Here is a 27147-nt window from a genome sequence, read left to right on the forward strand (position 1 = left end):
TTTTATTGGCAAATATTCTTGTACTTATTTTTATTTCCCGGGTAGATCCAAAAGTGAGATTAATTTTAATATTCGTGATGTTCATTATTATAGTTAAGAATAAGCGATCCATGCAACCATCTAGCTATTAAATAAAAAAATATGTTTTGCTGATCATGGCTTTTCTTAAGAAATGATTATGCTTTTTAAAGTGCAAGTAAATTTGAAATATTTTTATACCAGTTTTTCTTAAATTCTTCATAGATTCTTCCTTATTTTGCTACTTTAAAAAAAAAATAATGTTTATTTTTGAGAGAGAGAGGGGGGAGGCGGGGAAGGGGCAGAGAGAGGAGACACAGTATCCGAAGCAGCCTCCAGGTTCTCAGCTGTCAGCACAGAGCCTGATGTGGGGCTCGCACTCACGAACCTCCAGGTGGTGACCTGAGCTGTAAGTTGGACCCTTAACCAACTGAGCCACCCAGGTGCCTCTGCTAGTTTAAAGAAGTGTTAAAGAACATGTACTGTACCATACATATCATTTAAGCAGGTTATTTTTGAAGACTTTTTTTCATACTGGAATTTTTTTTTCTAGATAACTATTGAAGGAAAAAGCCAGGCATTCAGTATTGAAAATCGAAATCTTTTTTATGAAATACTCTGTGCTCTTATTAACCCAAAGCGCAAAGACACTAGGGGATTCAGTCACTTCATTGAAGTGACTGAGAATTTTGCCTTTTCTCTGCTGGCTGATGTTACCTGTGGCTCTCCTGGTGAAAAGTAAGTATTTTTAAATCATACTTGATATGTATTCCTTCATAGTTTACAAAGTAATATGCAATGCAAATTCACATTTAAATGTTGTAACTAAGGATTATACAGTCAATGCATTGTATCTAATGGGCAAATGAAGTAATTATTTGAAGAAAACATAGTAACTACATCAAGAAAAATGAATGTATCCTGTCAGCAATACGTTCCTCTTGTTTTGAAAGGTCTTTTAAGAATTAAAAAAATGGCTTATTGCTTACTCTTATGATATAATAGAAGATATATTCTGAACAGAGAAAAAAAAGGAAGGTGATTCCAACTTTTAGACATGTTCTGATGTACTGTTGCGGTGAAGTTATGGTCCAGTTTTATGTATTTGGAAGCAGCTCTCCCAGTGTTATTCAACTTTGGAGTAGTTGTTTCATGGCAGAAAGCAAGCAAGAGGAAAAGGAAAAAATAAAATGTGGCTCATGTTCATTATCAACTATATAATTAATTTTGTAACTATATGTTAGTGTTCTTCAGAAGTCATGGTATTTTAAATTACATTCAGAAAGTAAATTGGATAACTAGTAAAGTGATCTAAAAATGTTTTATTTCTATTTGATTTAATATAAAAATGGCTGACAATAGAAGCTGGTTAAAAATGGAGATTTCCTTCCAATTCTCACAGAGTAATACAGGCTATTTAAAAAGTGGTGACTGGGTGTTATACACAGGGGATGAACCACTGGAATCTACTCCTGAAATCAGTATTGCACTATTTGCTAACTAACTTGGATGTAAAAGAAAGGAAGGAAGGAAGGAAGGAAGGAAGGAAGGAAGGAAGGAAGGAAGGAAGATTATTGCCCTTACCTTTAATAGAAGAGAGCAGTTGTGGGAATAAGTGCAATTGGAAAATTAAGGTGGAAATAAAATAAATAAATAGAAATAAAAAAGAAGCAGTGACTATTATTTAATGAAACATCTCTGATTAAAAGTGTTTATGTAATTCCTTTTAATGCCTTCATCAGCATTTAAGTCACATTGAAATTCAGGAATATTTTGGAGGCCATATTTTAAAAATCTGGGATAATAATTTCAGACATCTACTTAGTGCCCTTTATAAACTTTGACAGATTAATTAATATATGGGTTGAATATGTAAAACTTTTAGCTTTAGCTCTTAGATCCCAAGACACGTGAGGTTCAAAGAAATAGTCAATCCAGATATAAAAGGTTACAAGGGAGATCAAGGAATAAAATGAGAAGACTGGTATTAACTGTACCTCTGCTCCAGTCCTCAACTTTGTACTAGATTGAACAGTACGAAGTTGCCTTTTTTGTAGGTAAAAGAAAGTATAATATATTGGACTTTTCATATGGTTCAACCTAATCCTTACTAAAAATTATATTTTCTTCTTATAAAAGATCATTGTAAACAGCTGGTCAAAGATAGGGCTAGAACTTTCATTATTCCCATTTACAGGTATAGAAGTGGAGAGACCTTAACTCAGCTTGTCAAGGGTCACACGATTAGTCGTGGTGAGATGTCAGTTCAGGCCTGCGTAATTCCCCATCCCCTGCTGACCACTATGCCTTGTGGTCAGAAGAGACTGTAACCACTTGTTTTGTAACAAGCCACCCCTGTGGCTATAAAGTGCCCACAACTTTCATCCCAGGTTAGTGCTGGGGTCTGATTTGAGGTTAAGGTACAAAACCAGCATCCTTTTATGCTGTACTCTTAACTCTAATGAGTGAGTCCTAAGGATTGAGGTTTTCTTAATGGAGTTCATCAGCAAAGCTCTGCATACCTTTTTAGGAGGCCCCTTCTCCAGTCTTCACCACTGGTCCTAAATATCTGTCTGAGACCAGTGATTAGTTCAGCTACTCACTACCTTTTATACATGTCCCTAATGTCTTCAGAAACCTCTGAAATGGATCATTTCTTTACTTCATGTAAGTTTGCAGTGAGGCCAGTATGTGTGTGTGTGGTTAAAAAACATCCTTTATTGTTTTTCTCTCTTGAATTATGTTCAGCTCTGTTGTTCAATGAAATCAAATAGTTTATAACTTTATAATTCCCCATAGTGCCAATCTTTTCCTTTTGTTTTTCTATATTTGTGCAAGATCATTATGATATTGAGGTTGTCTTAGATGTGAACCATCTACCTTGCTTTGAATGTTGGCTCCCATATTTGTGACCTCAAAGGCATAGTGAGAACTCAAAGAGTATAGGATACACAAAAGGAGTTACCTTTCTGCCTTGTTGCCTAATGTATTCCCAGGCCTGGAATGGTCTCTGGTATGTGGTAGATCCTCAGTGGTTATGGTATAATGAGTGACTAGAATAAAGAAATGAATCAATATGTTTTTTGCCATGTGTTTCCTCTCCATAGACTTATCTTCCCTTCTGAGTTGTCCAGAAGGAAACAGCATGTGCATTGGCAGTCAGCCAAGAATAGTGTGGTGTGTTTCGGGAGATCATCAACCTTTAAAGACCCAATATAGGGGCGCCTGGGTGGCTCAGTCGGTTAAGCGTCTGACTTCGGCTCAGGTCATGATCTCATGGTCTGTGAGTTCGAGCCCCACATCGGGCTCTGTGCTGACAGCTCAGAGCCTGGAGATTGCTTCAGATTCTGTGTCTCCCTCTCTCTCTGACCCTCCCCCGTTCATGCTCTGTCTCTTTCTGTCTCAAAAATAAATAAACATTAAAAAAAGAAAAAAAGACCCAATATAGAATAAGATAGGTAGGATTCATGTGTGTTTGAAAGAATCAGACTCAGGATTTTAGAACCATCATGTCGAGGACAGTGTCAAAGGCTGAAGAAGATGATAAATCAAGAAATAGGAAGACTACATAGGGGATGATTGCTCAGGTAAGATGAGGCCTGAAATTGAAGCAGGGACATGGGGAAGATGGTACTTTGAAAACAATTTAGTGGTAAAATTACCATATAGGTGACAAAATAAACTTCAAAAATAAGAGAGTAATCAACACCAGATTTTTTACTTGGAAAACTCTAAAGTTGTTGACCATTCCAATGTGTGTGTTTTGTTTTTTTTTTTAATTTATTTTTTTTCAACGTTTATTCATTTTTGGGACAGAGAGAGACAGAGCATGAACGGGGGAGGGGCAGAGAGAGAGGGAGACACAGAATCGGAAACAGGCTCCAGGCTCTGAGCCATCAGCCCAGTGCCTGACGCGGGGCTCGAACTCACAGACCGCGAGATCACGACCTGGCTGAAGTCGGACGCTTAACCGACTGCGCCACCCAGGCGCCCCAGCAATGTGTGTTATTTATACATTGTCTTAAGCAGTATTCAGTGGCAGCTACTGAGGGTGAAGGATTTGGGAATTGAGCAGGGATGCTGAGGAGAATGATGGCATCTAGAACAATTGGAAGCCAAGTTAAAACAATGTCAGTGTATTGAGGGCCCAGCTGCAGTTGGTCAGTGGATTTGTAGTGGTACCATTCTACATGTTAATGTGGGGTTCTCCCCCTTTCACATCAGCTGGGGTGTCAAACAGACTGTGGGATTGATTAAAGTGAGTGTGGTAGAAGGGTGTAGATATAGGAGGTTAAAGTATCAGGGGGAATATAGTTATTTCCCAGACAGATGGGCCAGGAATTTGGCACTGTAGTGTCAAAGCTGGGTAGAGCCAGTGCATGCTAGATAGGTCTCAGCATCCCAAGGTAATGGCATCCAGGATGACGCTGATGGACTAAATCTCATTAGATTCCAGGGAGAGTGGGCAGAAGGTATGCAGCCATGTGGCCGCTGGTCTCAGCGGCATTGTACCAGGGCAGGGGCTGCAGCTTTTAGCTTAGAGTCACCAGTGAAGATGTGAGAGGCTGAATGAGGATATTAAGAGGTGAGGTTTTGGTGAGCTGTTGTGAAGGTGTGGGTGGTTTACATAGCTTGAGATGATTTAGGAGTCCTGTACAACAGGGGTCTAGAGCTTACGTGAATGACTGGATTAAAGATAGATATTTGAAGGCACTGATTCAAATGTGGTAGTTAAAATTATGGAAGATTTTTTTTAAGAGAGAGAATATAACTAGAGAAAAAGCCCTCCCCTCCTTTCCTTTTCTTCCTTAGATCTTCTATTTAAAATTCTCAGCTCCATCTCCCAGGTTAGGGATTTTGACAAGGCATCATTATCTCCATTATTTAATTATACATACTCTCTGCTTGTTGTGGCCCATATAACTTTTAACATTTAATGCACAATTTTTACCCTAAAATCATAATATTCTCCAAATTTTTTTAGGCAGGTTTCAGATCTGATTCATCTTTGTATCTCTTCTTTGTAACTATGATGGGTCCAAGACAAGATTTATTACATTCTTTGGGGGTTAAAAAAAGATTGGAGGGGCCGGCCCCTGGGTGGCTCAGTCAGCTAAACATCTGACACTTGGATTTCAGCTCAGGTCATAATCTCATGGTATCGAGCACTGCATCAGGCTCTGTGCTGTCAGCGTGGAGAGAGAGCTTGGGATTCTCTCTCTTCCTTTCTCTCTGCTCTTCCCCTGCTCATGCTCTCTCACAATAAATAAATAAACAAACTTAAAAAAAAAAAAAAAAGATTTGTAGGACACCTAACCTCCTCTCCAGGCAAGGATTCTCATTTAGTAAGTCTGGGATGTGATTTAGAAATCTGTATTTTCAAACAAGCTTCCAAGTGATTTCAACACACACTGAGGTTTGGAAGCACTTTCACTAAGCCCATCTTATGCCTAGGGTGTTTAAAACAGAGTTGTTGAATGGATAAAGATCCCAGCTCTAGGCAGTTTCTCTTATCAGTCACATGGTTGGATTTGAAATGCTCTGATGGAGCAGAAAGAGATGAGGTAAACCCTTGATGAAAACGTGGCTCTGGGTGTATAAGGTTTACAATATTCTTTTTTTTTTTTTTTTTTTTCTTTTTTTTTTTTTTTTTATATTTATTGAATAAATTTTTATTGAATTTTTTTTTTTTTTATAATATATGAAATTTATTGTCCAAATTGGTTTCCATAAAACACCCAGTGCTCATTCCAAAAGGTGCCCTCCTCAATACCCATCACCCACCCTCTCCTCCCTCCCACCCCCCATCAACCCTCAGTTTGTTCTCAGTTTTTAACAGTCTCTTATGCTTTGGCTCTCTCCCACTCTAACCTCTTTTTTTTTTTTTTTTTTTTCCTTTTTTCCTCCCCCTCCCCCACAGGTTCCTGTTACGTTTCTCAGGGTCCACATAAGAGTGAAACCAAATGGTATCTGTCTTTCTCTGTATGGCTTATTTCACTTAGCATCACACTCTCCAGTTCCATCCACGTTGCTACAAAAGGCCATATTTCATTTTTTCTCATTGCCACGTAGTATTCCATTGTGTATATAAACCACAATTTCTTTATCCATTCATCAGTTGATGGACATTTAGGCTCTTTCCATAATTTGGCTATTGTTGAGAGTGCTGCTATGAACATTGGGGTACAAGTGCCCCTATGCATCAGTACTCCTGTATCCCTTGGATAAATTCCCAGCAGTGCTATTGCTGGGTCATAGGGTAGGTCTATTTTTAATTTTCTGAGGAACCTCCACACTGTTTTCCAGAGCGGCTGCACCAATTTGCATTCCCACCAACAGTGCAAGAGGGTTCCCGTTTCTCCACATCCTCGCCAGCATCTATAGTCTCCTGATTTGTTCATTTTGGCCACTCTGACTGGCGTGAGGTGATACCTGAGTGTGGTTTTGATTTGTACTTCCCTGATAAGGAGCGACGCTGAACATCTTTTCATGTGCCTGTTGGCCATCCGGATGTCTTCTTTAGAGAAGTGTCTATTCATGTTTTCTGCCCATTTCTTCACTGGGTTATTTGTTTTTCGGGTGTGGAGTTTGGTGAGCTCTTTATAGATTCTGGATACTAGCCCTTTGTCTGATATGTCATTTGCAAATATCTTTTCCCATTCCGTTGGTTGCCTTTTAGTTTTGTTGGTTGTTTCCTTTGCTGTGCAGAAGCTTTTTATCTTCATAAGGTCCCAGTAATTCACTTTTGCTTTTAATTCCCTTGCCTTTGGGGATGTGTCGAGTAAGAGATTGCTACGGCTGAGGTCAGAGAGGTCTTTTCCTGCTTTCTCCTCTAAGGTTTTGATGGTTTCCTGTCTCACATTCAGGTCCTTTATCCATTTTGAGTTTATTTTTGTGAATGGTATGAGAAAGTGGTCTAGTTTCAACCTTCTGCATGTTGCTGTCCAGTTCTCCCAGCACCATTTGTTAAAGAGGCTGTCTTTTTTCCATTGGATGTTCTTTCCTGCTTTGTCAAAGATGAGTTGACCATACGTTTGTGGGTCTAGTTCTGGGGTTTCTATTCTATTCCATTGGTCTATGTGTCTGTTTTTGTGCCAATACCATGCTGTCTTGATGATGACAGCTTTGTAGTAGAGGCTAAAGTCTGGGATTGTGATGCCTCCTGCTTTGGTCTTCTTCTTCAAAATTCCTTTGGCTATTCGGGGCCTTTTGTGGTTCCATATGAATTTTAGGATTGCTTGTTCTAGTTTCGAGAAGAATGCTGGTGCAATTTTGATTGGGATTGCATTGAATGTGTAGATAGCTTTGGGTAGTATTGACATTTTGACAATATTTATTTTTCCAATCCATGAGCAGGGAATGTCTTTCCATTTCTTTAAATCTTCTTCAATTTCCTTCGTAAGCTTTCTATAGTTTTCAGCATACAGATCCTTTACATCTTTGGTTAGATTTATTCCTAGGTATTTTATGCTTCTTGGTGCAATTGTGAATGGGATCAGTTTCTTTATTTGTCTTTCTGTTGCTTCATTGTTAGTGTATAAGAATGCAACTGATTTCTGTACATTGATTTTGTATCCTGCAACTTTGCTGAATTCATGTATCAATTCTAGCAGACTTTTGGTGGAGTCTATCGGATTTTCCATGTATAATATCATGTCATCTGCAAAGAGCGAAAGCTTGACTTCATCTTTGCCAATTTGGATGCCTTTGATTTCCTTTTGTTGTCTGATTGCTGATGCTAGAACTTCCAGCACTATGTTAAACAACAGCGGTGAGAGTGGGCATCCCTGTCGTGTTCCTGATCTCAGGGAAAAAGCTCTCAGTTTTTCCCCGTTGAGGATGATGTTAGCTGTGGGCTTTTCATAAATGGCTTTTATGATCTTTAAGTATGTTCCTTCTATCCCGACTTTCTCAAGGGTTTTTATTAAGAAAGGGTGCTGGATTTTGTCAAAGGCCTTTTCTGCATCGATTGACAGGATCATATGGTTCTTCTCTTTTTTTTTGTTAATGTGATGTATCAAGTTGATTGATTTGCGAATGTTGAACCAGCCCTGCATCCCAGGAATGAATCCCACTTGATCGTGGTGAATAATTCTTTTTATATGCCGTTGAATTCGATTTGCTAGTATCTTATTGAGAATTTTTGCATCTGTATTCATCAGGGATATTGGCCGGTAGTTCTCTTTTTTTACTGGGTCTCTGTCTGGTTTAGGAATCAAAGTAATACTGGCTTCATAGAATGAGTCTGGAAGTTTTCCTTCCCTTTCTATTTCTTGGAATAGCTTGAGAAGGATAGGTATTATCTCTGCTTTAAACGTCTGGTAGAACTCCCCTGGGAAGCCATCTGGTCCTGGACTCTTATTTGTTGGGAGATTTTTAATAACCGATTCAATTTCTTCGGTGGTGATGGGTCTGTTCAAGCTTTCTATTTCCTCCTGGTTGAGTTTTGGAAGAGTGTGGGTGTTCAGGAATTTGTCCATTTCTTCCAGGTTGTCCAATTTGTTGGCATATAATTTTTCATAGTATTCCCTGATAATTGTTTGTATCTCTGAGGGATTGGTTGTAATAATTCCATTTTCATTCATGATTTTATCTATTTGGGTCATCTCCCTTTTCTTTTTGAGAAGCCTGGCTAGAGGTTTGTCAATTTTGTTTATTTTTTCAAAAAACCAACTCTTGGTTTCGTTGATCTGCTCTACAGTTTTTTTAGACTCTATATTGTTTATTTCTGCTCTGATCTTTATTATTTCTCTTCTTCTGCTGGGTTTAGGCTGCCTTTGCTGTTCTGCTTCCATTTCCTTTAGGTGTGCTGTTAGATTTTGTATTTGGGATTTTTCTTGTTTCTTGAGATAGGCCTGGATTGCAATGTATTTTCCTCTCAGGACTGCCTTCGCTGCGTCCCAAAGCGTTTGGATTGTTGTATTTTCATTTTCGTTTGTTTCCATATATTTTTTTATTTCTTCTCTAATTGCCTGGTTGACCCACTCATTCGTTAGTAGGGTGCTCTTTAACCTCCATGCTTTTGGAGGTTTTCCAGACTTTTTTCTGTGGTTGATTTCAAGCTTCATAGCATTGTGGTCTGAAAGTATGCATGGTATAATTTCAATTCTGGTAAACTTATGGAGGGCTGTTTTGTGACCCAGTATATGATCTATCTTGGAGAATGTTCCATGTGCACTCGAGAAGAAAGTATATTCTGTTGCTTTGGGATGCAGAGTTCTAAATATATCTGTCAAGTCCATCTGATCCAATGTCTCATTCAGGGCCCTTGTTTCTTTATTGACCGTGTGTCTAGATGATCTATCCATTTCTGTAAGTGGGGTGTTAAAGTCCCCTGCAATTACCACATTCTTATCAATAAGGTTGCTTATGTTTATGAGTAGTTGTTTTATATATTTGGGGGCTCCGGTATTCGGCGCATAGACATTTATAATTGTTAGCTCTTCCTGATGGATAGACCCTGTAACTATTATATAATGTCCTTCTTCATCTCTTGTTACAGCCTTTAATTTAAAGTCTAGTTTGTCTGATATAAGTATGGCTACTCCAGCTTTCTTTTGGCTTCCAGTAGCATGATAAATAGTTCTCCATCCCCTCACTCTCAATCTAAAGGTGTCCTCAGGTCTAAAATGAGTCTCTTGTAGACAGCAAATAGATGGGTCTTGTTTTTTTATCCATTCTGATACCCTATGTCTTTTGGTTGGCGCATTTAATCCATTTATATTCAGTGTTATTATAGAAAGATATGGGTTTAGAGTCATTGTGATGTCTGTATGTTTTATGCTTGTAGTGATGTCTCTGGTATTTTGTCTCACAGGGTCCCCCTTAGGATCTCTTGTAGGGCTGGTTTAGTGGTGACAAATTCCTTCAGTTTTTGTTTGTTTGGGAAGACCTTTATCTCTCCTTCTATTCTAAATGACAGACTTGCTGGATAAAGGATTCTCGGCTGCATATTTTTTCTGTCTAGCACACTGAAAATCTCGTGCCAATTCTTTCTGGCCTGCCAAGTTTCAAAAGAGAGATCAGTCACGAGTCTTATAGGTCTCCCTTTATATGTGAGGGCACGTTTACCCCTTGCTGCTTTCAGAATTTTCTCTTTATCCTTGTATTTTGCCAGTTTCACTATGATATGTCGTGCAGAAGATCGATTCAGGTTCCGTCTGAAGGGAGTTCTCTGTGCCTCTTGGATTTCAATGGCTTTTTCCTTCCCCAGTTCAGGGAAGTTCTCAGCTATTATTTCTTCAAGTACCCCTTCAGCACCTTTCCCTCTCTCTTCCTCCTCTGGGATACCAATTATGCGTATATTATTTCTTTTTAGTGTATCACTTAGTTCTCTAATTTTCCCCTCATACTCCTGGATTTTTTTATCTCTCTTTCTCTCAGCTTCCTCTTTTTCCATAACTTTATCTTCTAGTTCACCTATTCTCTCCTCTGCCTCTTCAATCCGAGCTGTGGTGGTCTCCATTTTGTTTTGCATTTCATTTAAAGCGTTTTTCAGCTCCTCGTGACTGTTCCTTAGTCCCTTGATCTCTGTAGCAAGGGATTCTCTGCTGTCCTGTATACTGTTTTCAAGCCCGGCGATTAATTTTATGACTATTATTCTAAATTCACTTTCTGTTATATTATTTAAATCCTTTTTGATCAGCTCATTAGCTGTTGTTATTTCCTGGAGATTCTTCTGAGGGGAATTTTTCCGCTTGGTCATTTTGGATAGTCCCTGGCGTGGTGAGGACCTGCAGGGCACTTCCCCTGTGCTGTGGTGTGTAACTGGAGTTGGTGGGCGGGGCCGCACTCCGACCTGATGTCTGCCCCCGGCCCACCGCTGGGGCCACAGTCCGACTGGTGTGTGCCTTCTCTTCTCCTCTCCTAGGGGCGGGATTCACTGTGGGGTGGCGTGGCCCGTTTGGGCTACTTGCACACTGCCAGGCTTGTGATGCTGGGGATCTGGCGTATTAGCTGGGGTGGGTAGGCAAGGTGCACAGGGGCAGGAGGGGCAGGCTTAGGTCGCTTCTCCTTAGGTGATCCACTTCAGGAGGGGCCCTGTGGCAGCGGGAGGGAGTCAGATCCGCTGCCGGAGGTTTGGCTCCGCAGAAGCACAGTGTTGGGTGTTTGCGCGGAGCGAGGAAGTTCCCTGGCAGGAACTGGTTCTCTTTGGGATTTTGGCTGGGGGATGGGCGGGGGAGATGGCGCTGGCGAGCGCCTTTGTTCCCCACCAAACTGAGCTCTGTCGTCCGGGGGCTCAGCAGCTCTCCCTCCCTTTGTCCTCCAGCCTTCCCGCTTTCTGAGCAGAGCTGTTAACTTATGACCTCCCAGACGCTAAGTCGCGCTTGCTGTCGGAACACAGTCCGTCAGGCCCCTCCGCTTTTGCAGGCCAGACTCCGGGGCTCTGCTTGGCCGGCGAGCCGCCCCTCCGCCCCGGCTCCCTCCCGCCAGTCCGTGGAGCGCCCACCGCCTCGCCGCCCTTCCTACCCTCTTCCGTGGGCCTCTCGTCTGCGCTTGGCTCCGGTGACTCCGTTCTGCTAATCCTCTGGCGGTTTTCTGGGTTATTTAGGCAGGTGTAGGTGGAATCTAATTGATCAGCAGGACGCGCGGTGAGCCCAGCGTCCTCCTACGCCGCCATCTTCCTGGACTACAATATTCTTAAATAAAGCAGAGGTTTCAGTTTAATGGCGCACCCTTTCCTCAACCCATTCCACCAATGCTGATGTGACTAACACAGAAAAGACACAGATTGTATCTGATATCCGTGAAATAGCTCTCAGCTTTCTAAAACCCGTGGTTTGGATTACAAGGGGAATCAGGAAAAGGATGCCGAAAGTTCTGTGGAAAACAATCCTTCCTGACAGTTAACCATAAAAGAACTGAAAGCACATTGTCTTTACTGCTTCTGGGTTGGTAATGTCATGGTTGTGCATAAAGAACAGAGCCCCTGTGTAATGCATTTTAACAGATAGAAGTGCATATGAGTACGTAAATGCGTACCATTTTTTTCACAGCCTTTTGCTTCTCTGTTACAGAAGCAAGACCATCCTTAACAGTTGCCCCTATTTGTCCATACTGGCTCTTCACTGGTATCCTCAACAAATCAATGGTCACAAGTTTGAAGGAAAAGAAGGTGATTATATTCGAGTTCCAGAGAGGTTATTGGAGGTTCCAGATGCAGAAATAATGGCTGGAAAAAGGACTTGTGAATTAGTCCAGTTTACAGAGTATAGCAGCCAGCAGTGGTTTATAACTGGAAACAGTCTTCATGCCCTGAAAAATAAGGTAATCTATGACTTAAAGAATTCTGTAGTTGGAATCTGATTTTACCTTAGTAGACACACTCCTCAGAATGCATTTGCTCGATCAGATTTGTGGTCAGGACTGCACATGGTGAGCTAATTATGAAACATGTCCCATCTTCATGAACTTATTTGTAGAATGTGCAGTCTCAAATATAGTTGGAAATAGCTCCTTCATGTTTTCTTGAGGAAAATATATATAGTGGGGAAAGTGAAAAATGTAGCCTTCACTAATATTATATCATATTCTGTTCCCCACTCATGATGAAGCCAGACAGTTAAAGTGAGCATTGTCTGCAGAAGATGGCTCGGTAACTCAAGTGGAGGTAAAATGTTTGCAATGAAAACCCAGTCAGATTCCCTGCATTCCTAAGTAAGCTAATTATTTAAGTAGTGGCAGTAAGCAAGTGATTTAAGTGACTAGGAAAATGAATCAAAGTTCAGAATTGATTTTTCCTTTGATTTTAAAACACCATTTTTCTGTCTTTTTTGTCATTACAGGTACTATCTTTGAGTGTGAAAGGACAGAGTTCACAACTCTTGACTGACAACAATGAAGTTCTCTATAGGATTTATGCTGCTGAGCCCAGGATTATTCCCCACACGTCTCTGTGTCTCCTTTGGAATCAGGCTGCTGCAAGGTACTTAATAATTCTTTAAAATAAAAATTCAGTCCTTCCCCATTCTACCACCGTTGAGCCCAATTTTTGTACTGAACATACAGGGTAGCCTCAGGTGAGACTTTAGAGTGGAGAAAAATCCCTGCAATAAAATGACAAAGCAGCATTGGAAATTGGCATTATGCAGGTAGCAAGTGTAGCCCAACAATTTAAAGATGTGTTTAACACATTACTTCTTTATTATAACTGCTCTCATTGGACCTAGTGTGAGTTCTACTCAATTCACATAACCTTCCTTTGTTTATTGGTTAATTTGTTGGGCAGGAAAGGAGATTCTTTTTGCCTCTAACATCTGGCTTATAGTTCTGAATCTGATGCTCTGTGTTTAGAGGAATTAGCAGGAATTTATAATTCTAGTCCACATGTGGCTTAGAGTACATTTTAGAATTAAATCATGCACAGGAATGAGAAGAAGAGAATGATTCTTCTGTAGAATCTCCTTGGCCTAGGGCCTCCAGTTTCTGAGCAGTTCTAATGCCTGAAGCTCCATCAGTGCTGTAGGGTCAGGCATGGCTGGCCCAGAGGGCTTAGTCACTAGGCTCTATTTATTTCTGACTTTCACCTGCACAGACTAAAATTCTAAATACATTTAACAGCTGTGTTGGGTAACTGTCCTCCAAACAGCAAAATTCTGGTTAGTCTTTTTCTTTGTGTAAAAATCTTTTAGTTGAAATTTCGAATGCCTGGTGAGAGATCTTAAACTTAATACATAGATACTGTGCCATCCTTGATACGTAACTAATAATGAATGCTTCAAACTTGAATCTGCTGTTGTGGCTAAGAAGTTTTATGTCCTTAGAAAAGTAAAGGATTCAAGAGGCACTATCAAAGGGAGGAGGCTCAACCAAGAGTCACTGAGGCATGATCACAAGGCTTGGCATCTAACCCTGTATTTGCTGTAATCATTACAAAGTTTTTGTGTTAAAAGCCAGATATTATAGAAGGAAACTTTTGAAAGAACGCTGGAGAACATTTATGAAATATAACTGGCTTCAAAATTTAAACAAAAATGAAGACAGAAACGTAGAAAATCTTTTAAGTAATTTATGTGGTTCAAAGGAATTGGGGCGCCTGGGTACCTCCTTAGGTTAAGCAGCTGACTCTTGGTTTTGGCTCATGTCATGATCTCACGGTTCTTGAGTTCAAGCCCCACATTGGGCTCCAAGCTAGCAGTGAGGAGTCTTCTTGGGATTCTCTTTGTCCCTCTCTCTGCCCCTCCCCTGCTTTAGCGTGCATGCATGCTTTCTCTCTCTCTCTCTCTCTTGCTCTCTCTCTCTCTCTCTCTCTCAAAAATAAATAAAAAAAAAAATTACAAGGAATTGTTTGAAGAAGGGTGAAGACTACACATGTAGTGGCTCTGTCCATCTTTTGGTATTTTTGAATGCTAGGGAAGAGTGCATCTGCACTTGGGTGTGTTTGCTTTAGATTAAGTGCTGGCACTGCTCTCTTGAGAGGACTGGCTGCTTTGGTATCAGGAATGCTTCTGCAGGTTTGGTTAGTATTTAGGCTGCTTCTTGGGGTATCTTGTGGGATCTGTTGTGTCATGTCTTAGACAAGATATTCCCTCCAGTGTTTTTTTCTTGAAAATTGGTATGCTAAATGATTGAGTAAAGAACACTTAAGTTCAGTAAGTTACTTTTACTTTAAAAGCCATCTCAATATCCTAAGTGTTGATAAAAGAGCAGTAGTGACCATTGTGTTTTTGCCCTAGCTGGTTGTCTGACAGTCAGTTTTGCAAAGTGGTTGAGGACACTTCAGACTACGTGGAATGTGCCTGTTCATACATGTCCATGCATGCGGTCTACGCCGAGACTGACAACTTATCTTCATACAATGAAGCTTTTTTCTCTTCTGGATTTATATGTATCTCAGGTCAGTTGTGGTATTTTAGAGTCAATAATTTTTGTATATTTATAAGAATGAAAGTCTGTTTTCCCATGTTTGCAAGATGCAAACATACTATAATTCATTAGTACTAGGGGGAAATGAATTTTACCATTGTCTTATTCATTAATTCATACAGTGGGTATTTATGGAAGGCCAACTTGGTACTGACATAATGAATAACAAAGGTATAATACAAGATACAATACAATAATGTAATAAGATATTATAAAGAACAAGACAGTTCCAACTCATAAGGAATATACAAGACAGTGTGAGATAGAAGCTAGGTAGTAGGGAAGAATAGGGGCACCTGGGTAGTTCAGTTGCTTAAGCATCTGACTTCGGCTCAGGTCATTATCTCATGGTTCATGAATTCGAGCCCTGCATCGGGCTCTGCACTGACAGCTCAGAGCATGGAGCCTGTTTCAAATTCTGTGTCTCCTTCTCTCTCTGGCCCTCCCCACTCACACTCTGTCTCTCTCTGTCTCTCTCTCTCTGTCTTTCTCAAAAATAAATAAACAGTAAAAAAGTGTTTTTAAAAAGATAGTAGGGAAGGATATAGTTCTTAGTGTTATGATGTAGAGGGCTGGTTCTGCAGTAGAATGTCAGGATTATATGAGACATAATATACAGTGTTTGATGTGGTCGGACATAAATTATAAGCATTTTGTATTTTCATTAAAAAAACAAACATAGGGATGCCTAGGTGGCCTGGTTGGTTAAGTGTCCAATTCTCGATTTTGGCCCAGGTCATGATCTCACTGTTCGTGGGCTTGAGCACTGCATCAGGCTCTGCACTGACAGTGTGGAGCCTGCTTGGGATTCTCTCACTTCCTCTCTTCCTGCCCCTCCCCTGCTAATGCTCACACCCTCTTACTCAAAATAAATAAATAAACTTAAGAATAAAAAAACACGCATACAACCTATGAGCTGTGAATATACTCAATCACTCTGTTAAAAAATAGGTCTTTCATCTTTTACATGTAGAACCCTTTTCTGGCAGGAATAGGAACCTCACTGGTATTAATGTCTGTCAAACTATTTACCTGTACCTTAATTTTTAATAAGTATAGAACTTTTCTCATTTGCTGTATTGATTATATGGGCAGGAGTCTGAGAATTCCTTTAACTATATTTCTCTTCCCTACCCTTGCTTATTCCATGCCCTGAGTCATCTTTTACAGCCCCCTGCTGCTTCTGTAAACAGTGTGTTATACAGACAACTAGGTATAGGAGCCAGATTCCCTGGGTTCAAATCCTGGTTCTGCCAGTGGCCAGGTGTGGGATCTGGGGCAAATTAGTTAGTTTCTCTATATACTGAGGTTTCTCTGCCCATAATATATGACTTTAAAGTGTATTAATATAATAGGGTGGTAAACATACTAACTCAGAAATTTCTGATCTCCTACTTTAGTAATGTTTTGTCTGTAAATGTGATTATTACTACATTTGTGTCTTTTTTACTTGGTATGGAAACAGTAATCTTTATTATGAAACTTTTGTGGAGGTAGACACAAGTAATTAATTAATATTCTTTGTCCTGAGGATTTAAAAATCTTTCCATTATAATTACATTTTATAAGAATATACATTTCCCTTAATTTATGTTAAGTTTAAGTCTAACATATTCAATAGCAAAAGCTACTTTCTTATTCTTAATAACATCTTTCATAAGGATAACATTTCTTGCTTGATAGATTCTTCTAGGTCCACATAGTTCCCAAATCAGATGGAGACATCCTACTTGATTTTATTGCTAGTATATTTACTGAAATTTCATAGACATAAAATAAAGCCAAAAGGTAAAATGCTGCGGTAAAATCTGGATGTAATTTTATATATTTCCTTAGGGACATAAACTCAAGTGCTGCTATGACCCACAAAATCCCTTGCTTGCTCTAAGTATTGAACATCAAAACAGAGTTTTAAAAACTAAAGAGAGAATATTCTCGTGATTCTGTAGAAGACTAGCAGGACAATAACATATTTCCTAGAAGAATTGTTAATAGATATTTTTCCCAATTCAGTCTAGAAAAGAGCACATAGATTTGCTCATGTATTTGAGAACCAATACCTGAATATCAGTATTTGCTTTTATTACTTTTGACTTAGAGTCATATTTGAAATTATTGGGTTTTTCCCCCTCTGTCCACAACATATTTTTTTAATGTTTGTTTGTTTGTTTGTTTATGTATGTATGTATTTTGAGAGAGAGTACACACACATGCACACACAAGCAAGGGAGGGGCAGAGAGAGAAGGGAGAGAGAGAGAATCCCAAGCAGGCTCTACACTGTCAGCGCAGAGCCCCATGTGGGGTTTAAACTCATGAACCGTGAGATCATGACCTGATCCAAAATCAATATTTGGACGCCTGACCCGACAGAGTCACGCAGGCACCCCTGTCCACAGCATATTGTAATGTATACAGCGTGTTCTGTAGAGCAGGAGACATAAAGTCCTGTGTTTGTATCTGTTTCTACCTTTATGGGAGGGAGATTTCCATCTATCCTTCTGATGGCCCCCAGGAACTAGAGATGAGAATTTTGTGTATCTTACGTACACATTTTATAATTTATGCCAGAGCCTATCAGAAATCCATCTAAATTTGGAAGCAGTCTGACCAGCTCTTTTCGTGAAACATGCTAACATGCAATTACATATGAAGTAATAAATCCTTTAAGCCAGGATGGATCACAGTGTTTCTGTTTTAGTTCTATATGTCTGCTTACTGCACTCCAGCAGAACACCTTAAATGATCAAAGTGTGTGAAATGGCCATACAGGCCAAAAAGTTTAGTAATCTTCAGCTTTGGAAGATGAAAGATGAGGGTTTATATATACCCACAGCTTTAAAAATTGTAAACGAGTTTAACAGATTCCAAGAAATTAAACAAAGGTTATCTTTTGAAGCCAAAAAGATAGGACAAGTAAAACATAAACGTGCACTTAGGTATAACAGTATGAAAGTCACTTGGAAAGGTGACTTGGAAGAAATGCAACTTAAAATAATGTTAGATAATGATGCCATAACACCATAATTTTCAGAGTGTACTTGTTAAGGAACCTAAAGCATGGTTTGAAGTACATGGTACTATCTGGAGAATAATGTCAAAGAAGCCTCTCCTGCTTCTTGTAAGTCTGTTGAGGTTGTAGTAGGATAGACTATTGGATTGGAATCATTCTGATTTTAACTTTAAATACAATTCCTGTGGCCTTGGGATCTTAACAAGACCTGTAACATTCCATAATCCATTTCAGTTTTAATATCAGTATGTGAACTAGGTCTTACGTGATGCACTTGCTCTTAAGTCTCCTGTGTTTGGAGGGCTTTTAAGCTGAGATTAAAGATGAATTACAGACTTCACGTTTATTCCATTGTTCTTTTTTTGTTCTCTTACAGTGGAGAAATCATTTAGCACATTAAACTAAAGCTTTCCCTTTTACATGGGTAATGGTTTTATTTACTGTACAGATTACTAAGTATATACATGTTAGCACAATGTCAATTTTTCAGTTAAGGAACAAAATAATTGCCTATAAATTGCTAAATAATAAGACAGGATAAATAAATCAGTACAATCCAAAGTCCTTTGAAGCATGCTTTTTCTTTTGTCCAAGGTATATTAAACGAAAGACTATTCTAGTTATGCCTTTTATGTTTTACAAGCTGAAATTCTGATAGTTTTTCCAGAAAAAAAATACCTTTACCATATGCCACCCATTCATTTCAAAATACTTTTCAAAGTTAGAGATTTAAAAAAAAAAATTTGTGTCACATTCTTTCAAAAATATCAAGTTTATATTCACTATAATCACTGTCCTAAAATAGCCTTATGATTATGGGGGAAGGTATATCAAAACAGCTTCATTTTAACTATCAGATGGGGGAGTTACTAACATGAATAGAAAACAATAAATAAGAATCTTTTTAAAGCCATTTGAAGAGAAAGTTGCAGATAGTGAGTCAGAAAGCTTAGTTTTAATTCTGATATGGCATAAAAATAGTTGATTTCTCTAGACATACAGGACATATTTAAGATGAACTTGGCACAAGTTAGCAGAAGACAATTCGAATTTCTTAAATAAATAAATAGAGTTCAGGGTGGATTAATTCAGGACCTCAGTGGTGTCATCAGAGGCCCACCCCCTTCTTGTTTTTCTGTATTGCTCTCCTCAAAGATTTTGCTTTCTGTCTTGCCCTACATGATCTTGAGCTAGCCGCAACTCTCAGCATTGCACAAGTGTCTAGGCTTGCCAAAGGAAAAGCACTTACTTGATCTTGTTTTAAGAGCAATGAAAACTTCCCTGAAAACCATCCAGAATGTTTTCTTGCACATCTCTTTGCACAGAATTGTGATCTCTGACCTTTCATAAACCAATCTGTGTCTGGGGGGAGGTACAGGTAGAAATGTAGAGATAAGGTGGGAGAGCAGCAAGCAACTACCTTTTTCAACACTGTGTCTTCGTTGCCAACACAGCCCCTGATGTGTAGCAGTTTATAGTTAGTGGTTAAATTAGTAAATAAATGAATATATGTTGTTGATGTGACATCCTCCAACAATTACGTGTTCTTGTGACTATGTAAGTCAACATCCTACTTTCAAGTCCCAAACCTTCTCTCATTTTAGCCATTTTGAATAAAAATTCTTCTGAAATACAGCATAGTCTTTTTTTCCTTTCACTCAGGACAGGACATTTAAACACAGCACTCTCCAGTGTATCTCGCTGCAATGATCAAAATGCTTTGCACTGTCCAATATAGTAGCCACTGGTCACATGTGTTATTGAGCCTTCAGAATATGACTGGAACAAGTGACTGGAACAAGTGAAGAACTGAATTTTTCATTCTATTTAATTTTAACTATTTAAAATGTAGATAAACACGTGGTTATTGAACCTCTCAGGTTTAACACTCTGATTTTCTGGAGGCTAGTCTCCTGACCCTCATCCCTCTGTAAGAAATCCTCTCCCCAAACACATAGAACTTGTGTTCTCTAAGGTGGTTCATATTGACTTTTGTTCAACAGAGAAAACTTTTCAGTCTTGACAATTTTGTTTTCCTGCCTTTAGCTTATTAGTAGCAGTAACCAAGAGGCACCATGCTCAGAGGAGAGAAATGTGGGAGTCATTAGAGATGAGCCACAAGAATTAAAAAAAGGAACAGTTACAGCTAGCATTAGGTGGGAAAATAGAAAAAAAAAATGAAGGTAACAACCTAGTAATTGATTTAATAATGTATAGTGAGCGTGTGGTTTTGTTGAGATTTATCCATAGAGAAGATAGAGACAGATACATAGGTAGATACAAAAGTTATGAACACTTAAAAGAAATTTCATGGCAAAAAACATTGATATTTAGATCAGTAACTTGGAAAGTGTATCCTATTCTTTTTTTTAGTTTTAATTTTAATTTTTTTAAATTTATATCCAAATTAGTAAACATATAGTGCAACAATGATTTCAGAAGTAGATTCCTTAGTGCCCCTTACCCATTTAGCCTCCCCCGCCACAACCCCTCCAGTAACCCTCAGTTTGTTCTCCATATTTAAGAGTCTCTTCTGTTTTGTCCCCCTCCCTATTTTTATATTATTTTTGTTTCCCGTCCCTTATGTTCATCTGTTTTGTCTCTTATTCCTCATATGAGTGAAGTCGTATGATTTTTGTCTTTCTCTGACTGAGTAATTTCACTTAGCATAATACCCTCCAGTTCCATCCACGTAGTTGCAAATGGCAAGATTTCATTCATTTTGATTGCCGAGTAATACTCCATTGTATGTATGTATGTATGTATGTATGTATGTGTATATACATATATGTATGTATATATATATATATACCACATCTTCTTTATCCATTCATCTATCGATGGACATTTGGGCTCTTTCCATACTTTGGCTATTGTTGATAGTTCTGCTATAAACATGGGGGTGCATGTGTCCCTTCAAAACAGCACACCTGTATCCCTTGGATAAATGCCTAGTAGTGCAATTGCTGGGTTGTAGGGTAGTTCTATTTTTAGTTTTTTTGAGGAACCTCCGTACTGTTTTCCAGAGTGGCTGCACCAGCTTGCATTCCCAAGGTATACCCTATTCTTAAGGGATGTCAAATGATAGATATGTTTACTGGGTATGCATATTCATATACAAACATTATGTATGTTTATACACATTATAAACATTCCGATATTGTGTAGCTCAATAAAATCTTTGGTCCAGTTTGATGTTAGAAAAACAATCTAGTTAGTTCATTAGAGTTTTTCTTCTCTAAATCAAAGATTATCAGTGTTACTTTGTTAAGGGTAATTTATCTTTTCCTTCACTTTCTAATAATATAGAAAGGTCATTTGTGTTAGGGAACTAATTAATAGCTCTTTTCCAATTGAGTATATAACCTACATTGTGCTAGGAAAAAAAGTAAAGGAAAATTATCCAGTTAGCTGCTTGTTATTTCCGCATAATGGCCAAGGAGTCAATTTTTTAAAAAGCTGTTTAGCGTACCTTTAGGTAATAACTGGAATTGTTACACTTTATTATTTTTTTAAAAACATTCTATTTATAGTTATAACACTTTATACCCTGTGATTTACATGTTGAATTTAAACCAAACATTGTTGTAACTTAAAAAAAGAAACTACTGACTTGTAAATTTAAATCATGTATGCTAAATGCAGCTTTTTGATATCAGATAAGAAAATAAAAGTTAAGTACTTAGCATTTAGTGCTTCAGGAACTTGAGAACTGAAGCATGCATTTCTTTAAATATAAGATATTCACCATCTTATTTAGTGCTTCAGGAACTTGAGAACTGAAGCATGCATTTCTTTAAATATAAGATATTCACCATCTTTCCCAAGGCCCGTCAAGGCTGGGGAGCAGGCTACTTGAGGTTTTTTAGCACCATTCTTCTTCCCTAAATAAAAAATGCATCCAGACAACTATCATGTATTATAGTTATAGGCTAATAGAATCTAGCCCATTTTTTTACCACTGGCTTTGAATCCTGGACTACCACCAGGTGTCATGCTAGCATTTTAATTGCAGCTCATATACTTAATTAAATATTCTTGAGCTGGTCAAGTTTAACGGTACTAAATTTATCTCATGAAAAGTGAATATAATGGAGAATTACCAAGTTAAGGGAAAAGGCTGTGAATAAACTCTTCTTGTGATCTAGAAAAAAAAAAACAGTTGACTCATGTTTATTTCTCCTTTATCCAACGCTAATCCCCTTGCCTCACATTGTTGGCATCTACCACAATAAACGTACAGTAAAGCACATATTTGTGATCATGTGGCTTATATCGAAAAAAATTTGCGAGGCCTTGCTTTTAAATCAGTTTATTACACACACACACCAAACCTTGAGTTTAAACTAGCTTTGATCACCATAAGAAATTCCTGGTGAACGTTCAGAGCATTAGCTTCAGTAGTTTATAGACTAAGTAAAGATGCAAAGTCAGGCATGACACTGCAGTTTCTGGATACTCTGTGTCCCTGTGTGGGTGGATCTCGGAGGCAACCTGAGACCTGCACACCTGCCCCAGAACACCCTAGAGCAGCCTTCCGAAAAGTGGATTATGTCAGATTTCTTGGCCAAATTTCTAGGCCAAAAGCTTTGTCTAATGCAGAGACTCACTTCCTATGTGGAACTTTGTCTAGCTTATTAAAATCTAAACACTCTTATTAAAATCTAAACTTTACCAAAAGGAGTTAGGAGAGGCATTGCTGTAAGGAATACTACTAGTTAGTCATCAGCCCCCTGTGGGCACTTTGCAGAGGCCCAATCCACTTAGGCCAACATGTGGTATATTTTAAAAGTTTGCTCCAGGGGTGCCCGGGTGGCTCAGTCGGTTAAGCATCTGACTTCAGCTTAGGTCATGATCTCACAGTTCGTGGGTTCGAGCCCCGCCTTGGGCTCTGTGGTGGCAGCTTAGAGCCTGACGCCTGCTTCGAATTCCGTGACTCCCTCTCTCTCTGCCCCTCCACCACTTGCACTCTGTCTCTCTCTCCTCAAAAATAAACAAACATTTAAAATATATGTATAAAAAAAATTAAAAAATAAAAAATAAAAAAATATATGTATGTATAGGGGCACCTGGGTGGCTCAGTCAGTTAAGTGTCTGACTTGAACTCAGGTCCTGATCTCATGGTATGTGGGTTTGAGCCCCGCATCAGGCTCTGTGCTGACAGCTCGGAGCCTGGAGCCTGGAGCCTGCTTTGGATTCTGTGTCTCCCTTTCTCTCTGCCCTCTCCCTCTCGTGCTCTGTCTCTGTCTCTGTCTCTCTCTCTCAAAAATAAATAAACATTAAAAAAAATTCTTTAAATATATGTGTAAATTAAAAATAAATTTAAAAAATAAAGTTTGTTCCATAACTTCATAGAAGATAATGGAAAGCAAATTTAAATAAATGCAGCATCTCCTGTTTGTAAAGGAGGCATTAATAAATGAGGTTCAAACTATGTTAAAACTACATGCAAATGATATGGCAAAGCAGCACATACATGCCAATCGTCACGTTTTGATGGTTCTCACACAAAATAACTCTAGCAAAGGTGTGAAGGATGAAAAGGCTTAAGTGAAAAACCAAATGGGTTTCTATTTGAAGCACATTTAAATTCTAGAACAGGAAATATTTAAAAAATATGTATATACTCTGCATTTAAAACATGGCACTAAAAGAAATTTATGGATATGAATTGCAAGATAAAAGATTTGTTGGTTAATGCTGAGTTTCTTTGTACTTTTTTTAGTGCCAAGTTTCTAATCATCCCCTTGAAGTAGTGTAAAGAGATGAATTCAAGTACATTTAAAGAAAATAAGAACAGTTTTCTTTACCTCACTTAGAAATATAGATGTTTAGGTTAAACGTCATCTCAGGAGGAAAGAATACATTTTGTTCTTTGGTTTTGGCACCCAGTAGCATAAGGTTACTCTCAAAATTCATAATTACCACTGTTGTAATTACATAACTATTCCTAGTAGATAAAAAGGGAGTAATTACTAAGCCCGAGTTTTGTTAGTACTATTCACAATTTTCTGCCTGAAAACTCCAATTCACCTCCCTAAATATCTCTATTTAGCCAAGCCACCTGTTCTTGGAAAATTAGATTGGAATTTGATTCTTTTCTTATACAGTAAAACTTGTCTAGTGGAAACATAGAAAAACAGAAGCGTAATGAAGTTATTAATCTGCTTAATTTGTGCTATCTTTTTGGTAAGGGAGTGAACATGTAGCTGTTGAAAATTAACGTTGTCCTTTGGCCCTAATTGCTAAGATTGTATATGTCGTGTAAAATGGAGTAGATTAAAATTAACATATGATCGTTTCCGTGCTGTGCGGCATGGGGAGACTACAGGCCTTATATGCTTACCTGTTCCAAAGAAGTTTGCTTCGCTACTGTTTGCTCGTGGATTGTAAACCCACCTGTGAACGTTTTTGTTCTTGCAGGTCTTGGCCTGGCTGTCCTTTCCCATATCTTCTGTGCCAGGCACTCCATGTTTGCAGCTAAGCTTCTGGCTCACATGATGGCAGCCAGCTTAGGTACACAGGTAAGAGGGCCCGGGGATTTCTACCTTTCACAAGAGGTTCATGTTTCTTCTTCTGTGATCCTTGAATTGAACATATGAGCAAAGTGTAATCTCATTGTAGCTGAAGTAAGCTTGTTTAGTTGTATAGCAGGGGAGGGTGGAAGAGTGTGGTAAGAGGAAATGACAGTATTAGGACCTAAAGTGTATTTTGTGAACTGTTTTATACAGAGGTACCGTAATATCCTCCCTTACAAGAAAATAGCTGCTTCTTATCACAAAGCATTATACTCTCAATTTATATGTGACAAATGTATTACTGATGTGTGCATGTATTAACATTAGCATATTTTACTTAATCTGTTTGAATAAAATATGCTTTGTTACAAATTCTTTTACATGGAGGGCATTAAGATGATATGTATTTTAAAATATCTGCTAATATTTTATCTGTTGACCCTTGAACATGAGGGTACAGGGCACTGACTCCCCGTGCAATCACAAATCTGCATAGAACTCTTGTCTCCCCCAAAACTTAACTACTGATAGTGTACTGTTGACTGGAAGCCTTACAGGTAACATAAACAGTTGATTAACCTGTGTTTTGTATGTTGTATGTATTAAATGCTGCATTCTTACGCTAAAGTAAAGCAAGCTAGAGAAAAGAAAATATTATTTAAAAAATCATAAGGAAAATGCATTTCCAACACTATATACTGTATTTATTGAAAAAAATCCACATTGTAAGTGAACCCACACAGTTGAAACCCAGGTTGTTTGAGAGTCAACTGTATTTTGCGTGGTTTAATATTATAGAACACAGTTTGGTAGAACGTTCTTTTCTGAAAAACTACTCAGGTTTTCTCTTGCAGAAGATAGAACATGAAAAACATGTCATCATCCATTAGCATGAAGTTTAAAGCACAGTTTAAAACAGAAAACAGATCAAAAGATCAAATTAGATGCCTTTCCTGTCCATGAAGTACTCACAGTCTAGAATAGTAGGTGTATAGATAAGTGCAAACATGGACTATTTGCAAAGTACTGTGTGAATGTAGATGATGATTTAATTTATTTTTCTGTGAAAGTCCAGGAAGTCTTCATATAGGAGGTGATATTTGTGGTCAGACTTGAATGAGAAGTTCATGCAGTTTGTTGATGAGGGGAAAGGTGGGCACAGATGTTTGTATAAGCAAAGGGGGAAAGGCATAATCATATCTACTTGAAGGCTGTAATTACAGATCCGGACAGTAGGAAGACATTATACAATATTATTATTGAGAGAACTTTGTATTTATTTTATAAAGTAAAACTTCCCCTTTTCTAGGTAGTTGGGCCCTTCTGGAGTGCAAAAAAATACTGTTTCTTGATTGGGTGCTGCTGGTTATATGCATATGTTCAAGTTATTTAAATTTATTGTGCTGTACATTTAGGATTTGCATGCTGTGTTTCAGAGTGCTTAAGGCATTTTATTGAACTCTAACAGAAGTTTTTAAAATAATACTAGTAGAGGAGCTGAAATTTAAGATGGAAAATTATCTGAGATATTGGACTCCTATTGTCTTTTTTTTTATTGTCTTTTTATTGTCCTAGGAGTGAAAATGGCATGTGTAAATTTCATAACTTTATTTTGGGGGAACAGTTAAGTGCTGGATTCTAAGCAGAGGATTCCAGATTGCGTGTTTAAAGTACCTATGAGCTTTGGGAGGTAACAGCTGTTACCAAAGGGGGGCTTACATTGAATTTGACAAGGCTATTTATATTGCCTTGGTAACCTATCTTAGCTGTCTGATCTTGCCTTTGCTTCTTGTATGTAAGATCTTAGAAAACCCGCCTTCCATAATTAGAGTTTACTTGGCTGCATTCACCACCCACTCTGGTGATTTTTTGGCAGCAGAATTTGTACAAGTCTTAATTATAGCACTGTAGAATTACAGACAACTCTTCAGTGTCCTAGCAGACAAATTTGCTCATGTCTGGGGATGTGAAAGAAGGACCCAGGATTTATATGTTGGGACACTGCTTTCTGATTCACATTGTACTTAACATTAATTTTAGAGAAGAAGGTTAGTCAAATCCATGTTTTTTGGTTTATTTTTAGAATAGATGAAGCATTGTGCCATGAAATATTCTGTAATATGTAGCTTGTGACATAAAATATCTAAAAAAAGCATTTCTGTAGTTTGTAGGAAGAATTGGTGTGTTATCGATAAGTACTGTTGCCTCAAAATGGTTTACCTGTCTACTTTGATTTTTTTAAATACCGTTTAAATTTGTTTTAATATTTACTTATTTTTTGAGAGAGATAGAGAGACAGAGCATGGGCAGGGGAGGGGCAGAGAGAGAGGGAGACACACAATCCGAAGCAGGCTCCAGATTCTGAGTGGGAAGCACAGAGCCTGACACCGGGCTCGAACTCAGAAACTGTGAGATCATGACCTGAGCTGAAGTCGGATGCTTAACCGACTGAGCCACCCAGGCGCCCCATAAATACCCTCTAAATTAAAGAGAATAGTTGTTTCCCTGAAAATCTTTTAGCAAAGGCTTTTTTAAATCCTCAGACTCTCCAAAAAAAGAAATGAAGCTGACTGCAGGAACTTGGGCCCGCTCTTTCTGAATTTTAAAATCGTATTGATGTCTCCAGTTACAGAATCTTGCCAATGGGGGTATTCCATTTCCAACCTCAGATCTCTCATTTGGAATCCTCCATCAACATTATGTTGACATCTCTAGAGTGTGAGTTTCCTCTTGAG

At 38.5% G+C, this 27147-nt stretch overlaps 1 protein-coding gene across 1 annotated transcript in view; it reads left to right on the plus strand.

Annotated features, from left to right (window-relative positions):
• ADGRV1 (adhesion G protein-coupled receptor V1) overlaps positions 1-27147 on the plus strand; it is a 568614-nt gene that overhangs the window by 233729 nt on the left and 307738 nt on the right. The window contains 5 exon segments of the mRNA XM_045497872.1: positions 572-756; positions 12036-12285; positions 12804-12943; positions 14694-14854; positions 24318-24418. Of these exon segments, the coding sequence (XP_045353828.1) occupies positions 572-756; positions 12036-12285; positions 12804-12943; positions 14694-14854; positions 24318-24418 (837 nt within the window).

The sequence above is a fragment of the Leopardus geoffroyi genome, chromosome A1, assembly GCF_018350155.1.
Source record: "Leopardus geoffroyi isolate Oge1 chromosome A1, O.geoffroyi_Oge1_pat1.0, whole genome shotgun sequence".
Lineage (NCBI taxonomy): Eukaryota > Metazoa > Chordata > Mammalia > Carnivora > Felidae > Leopardus > Leopardus geoffroyi.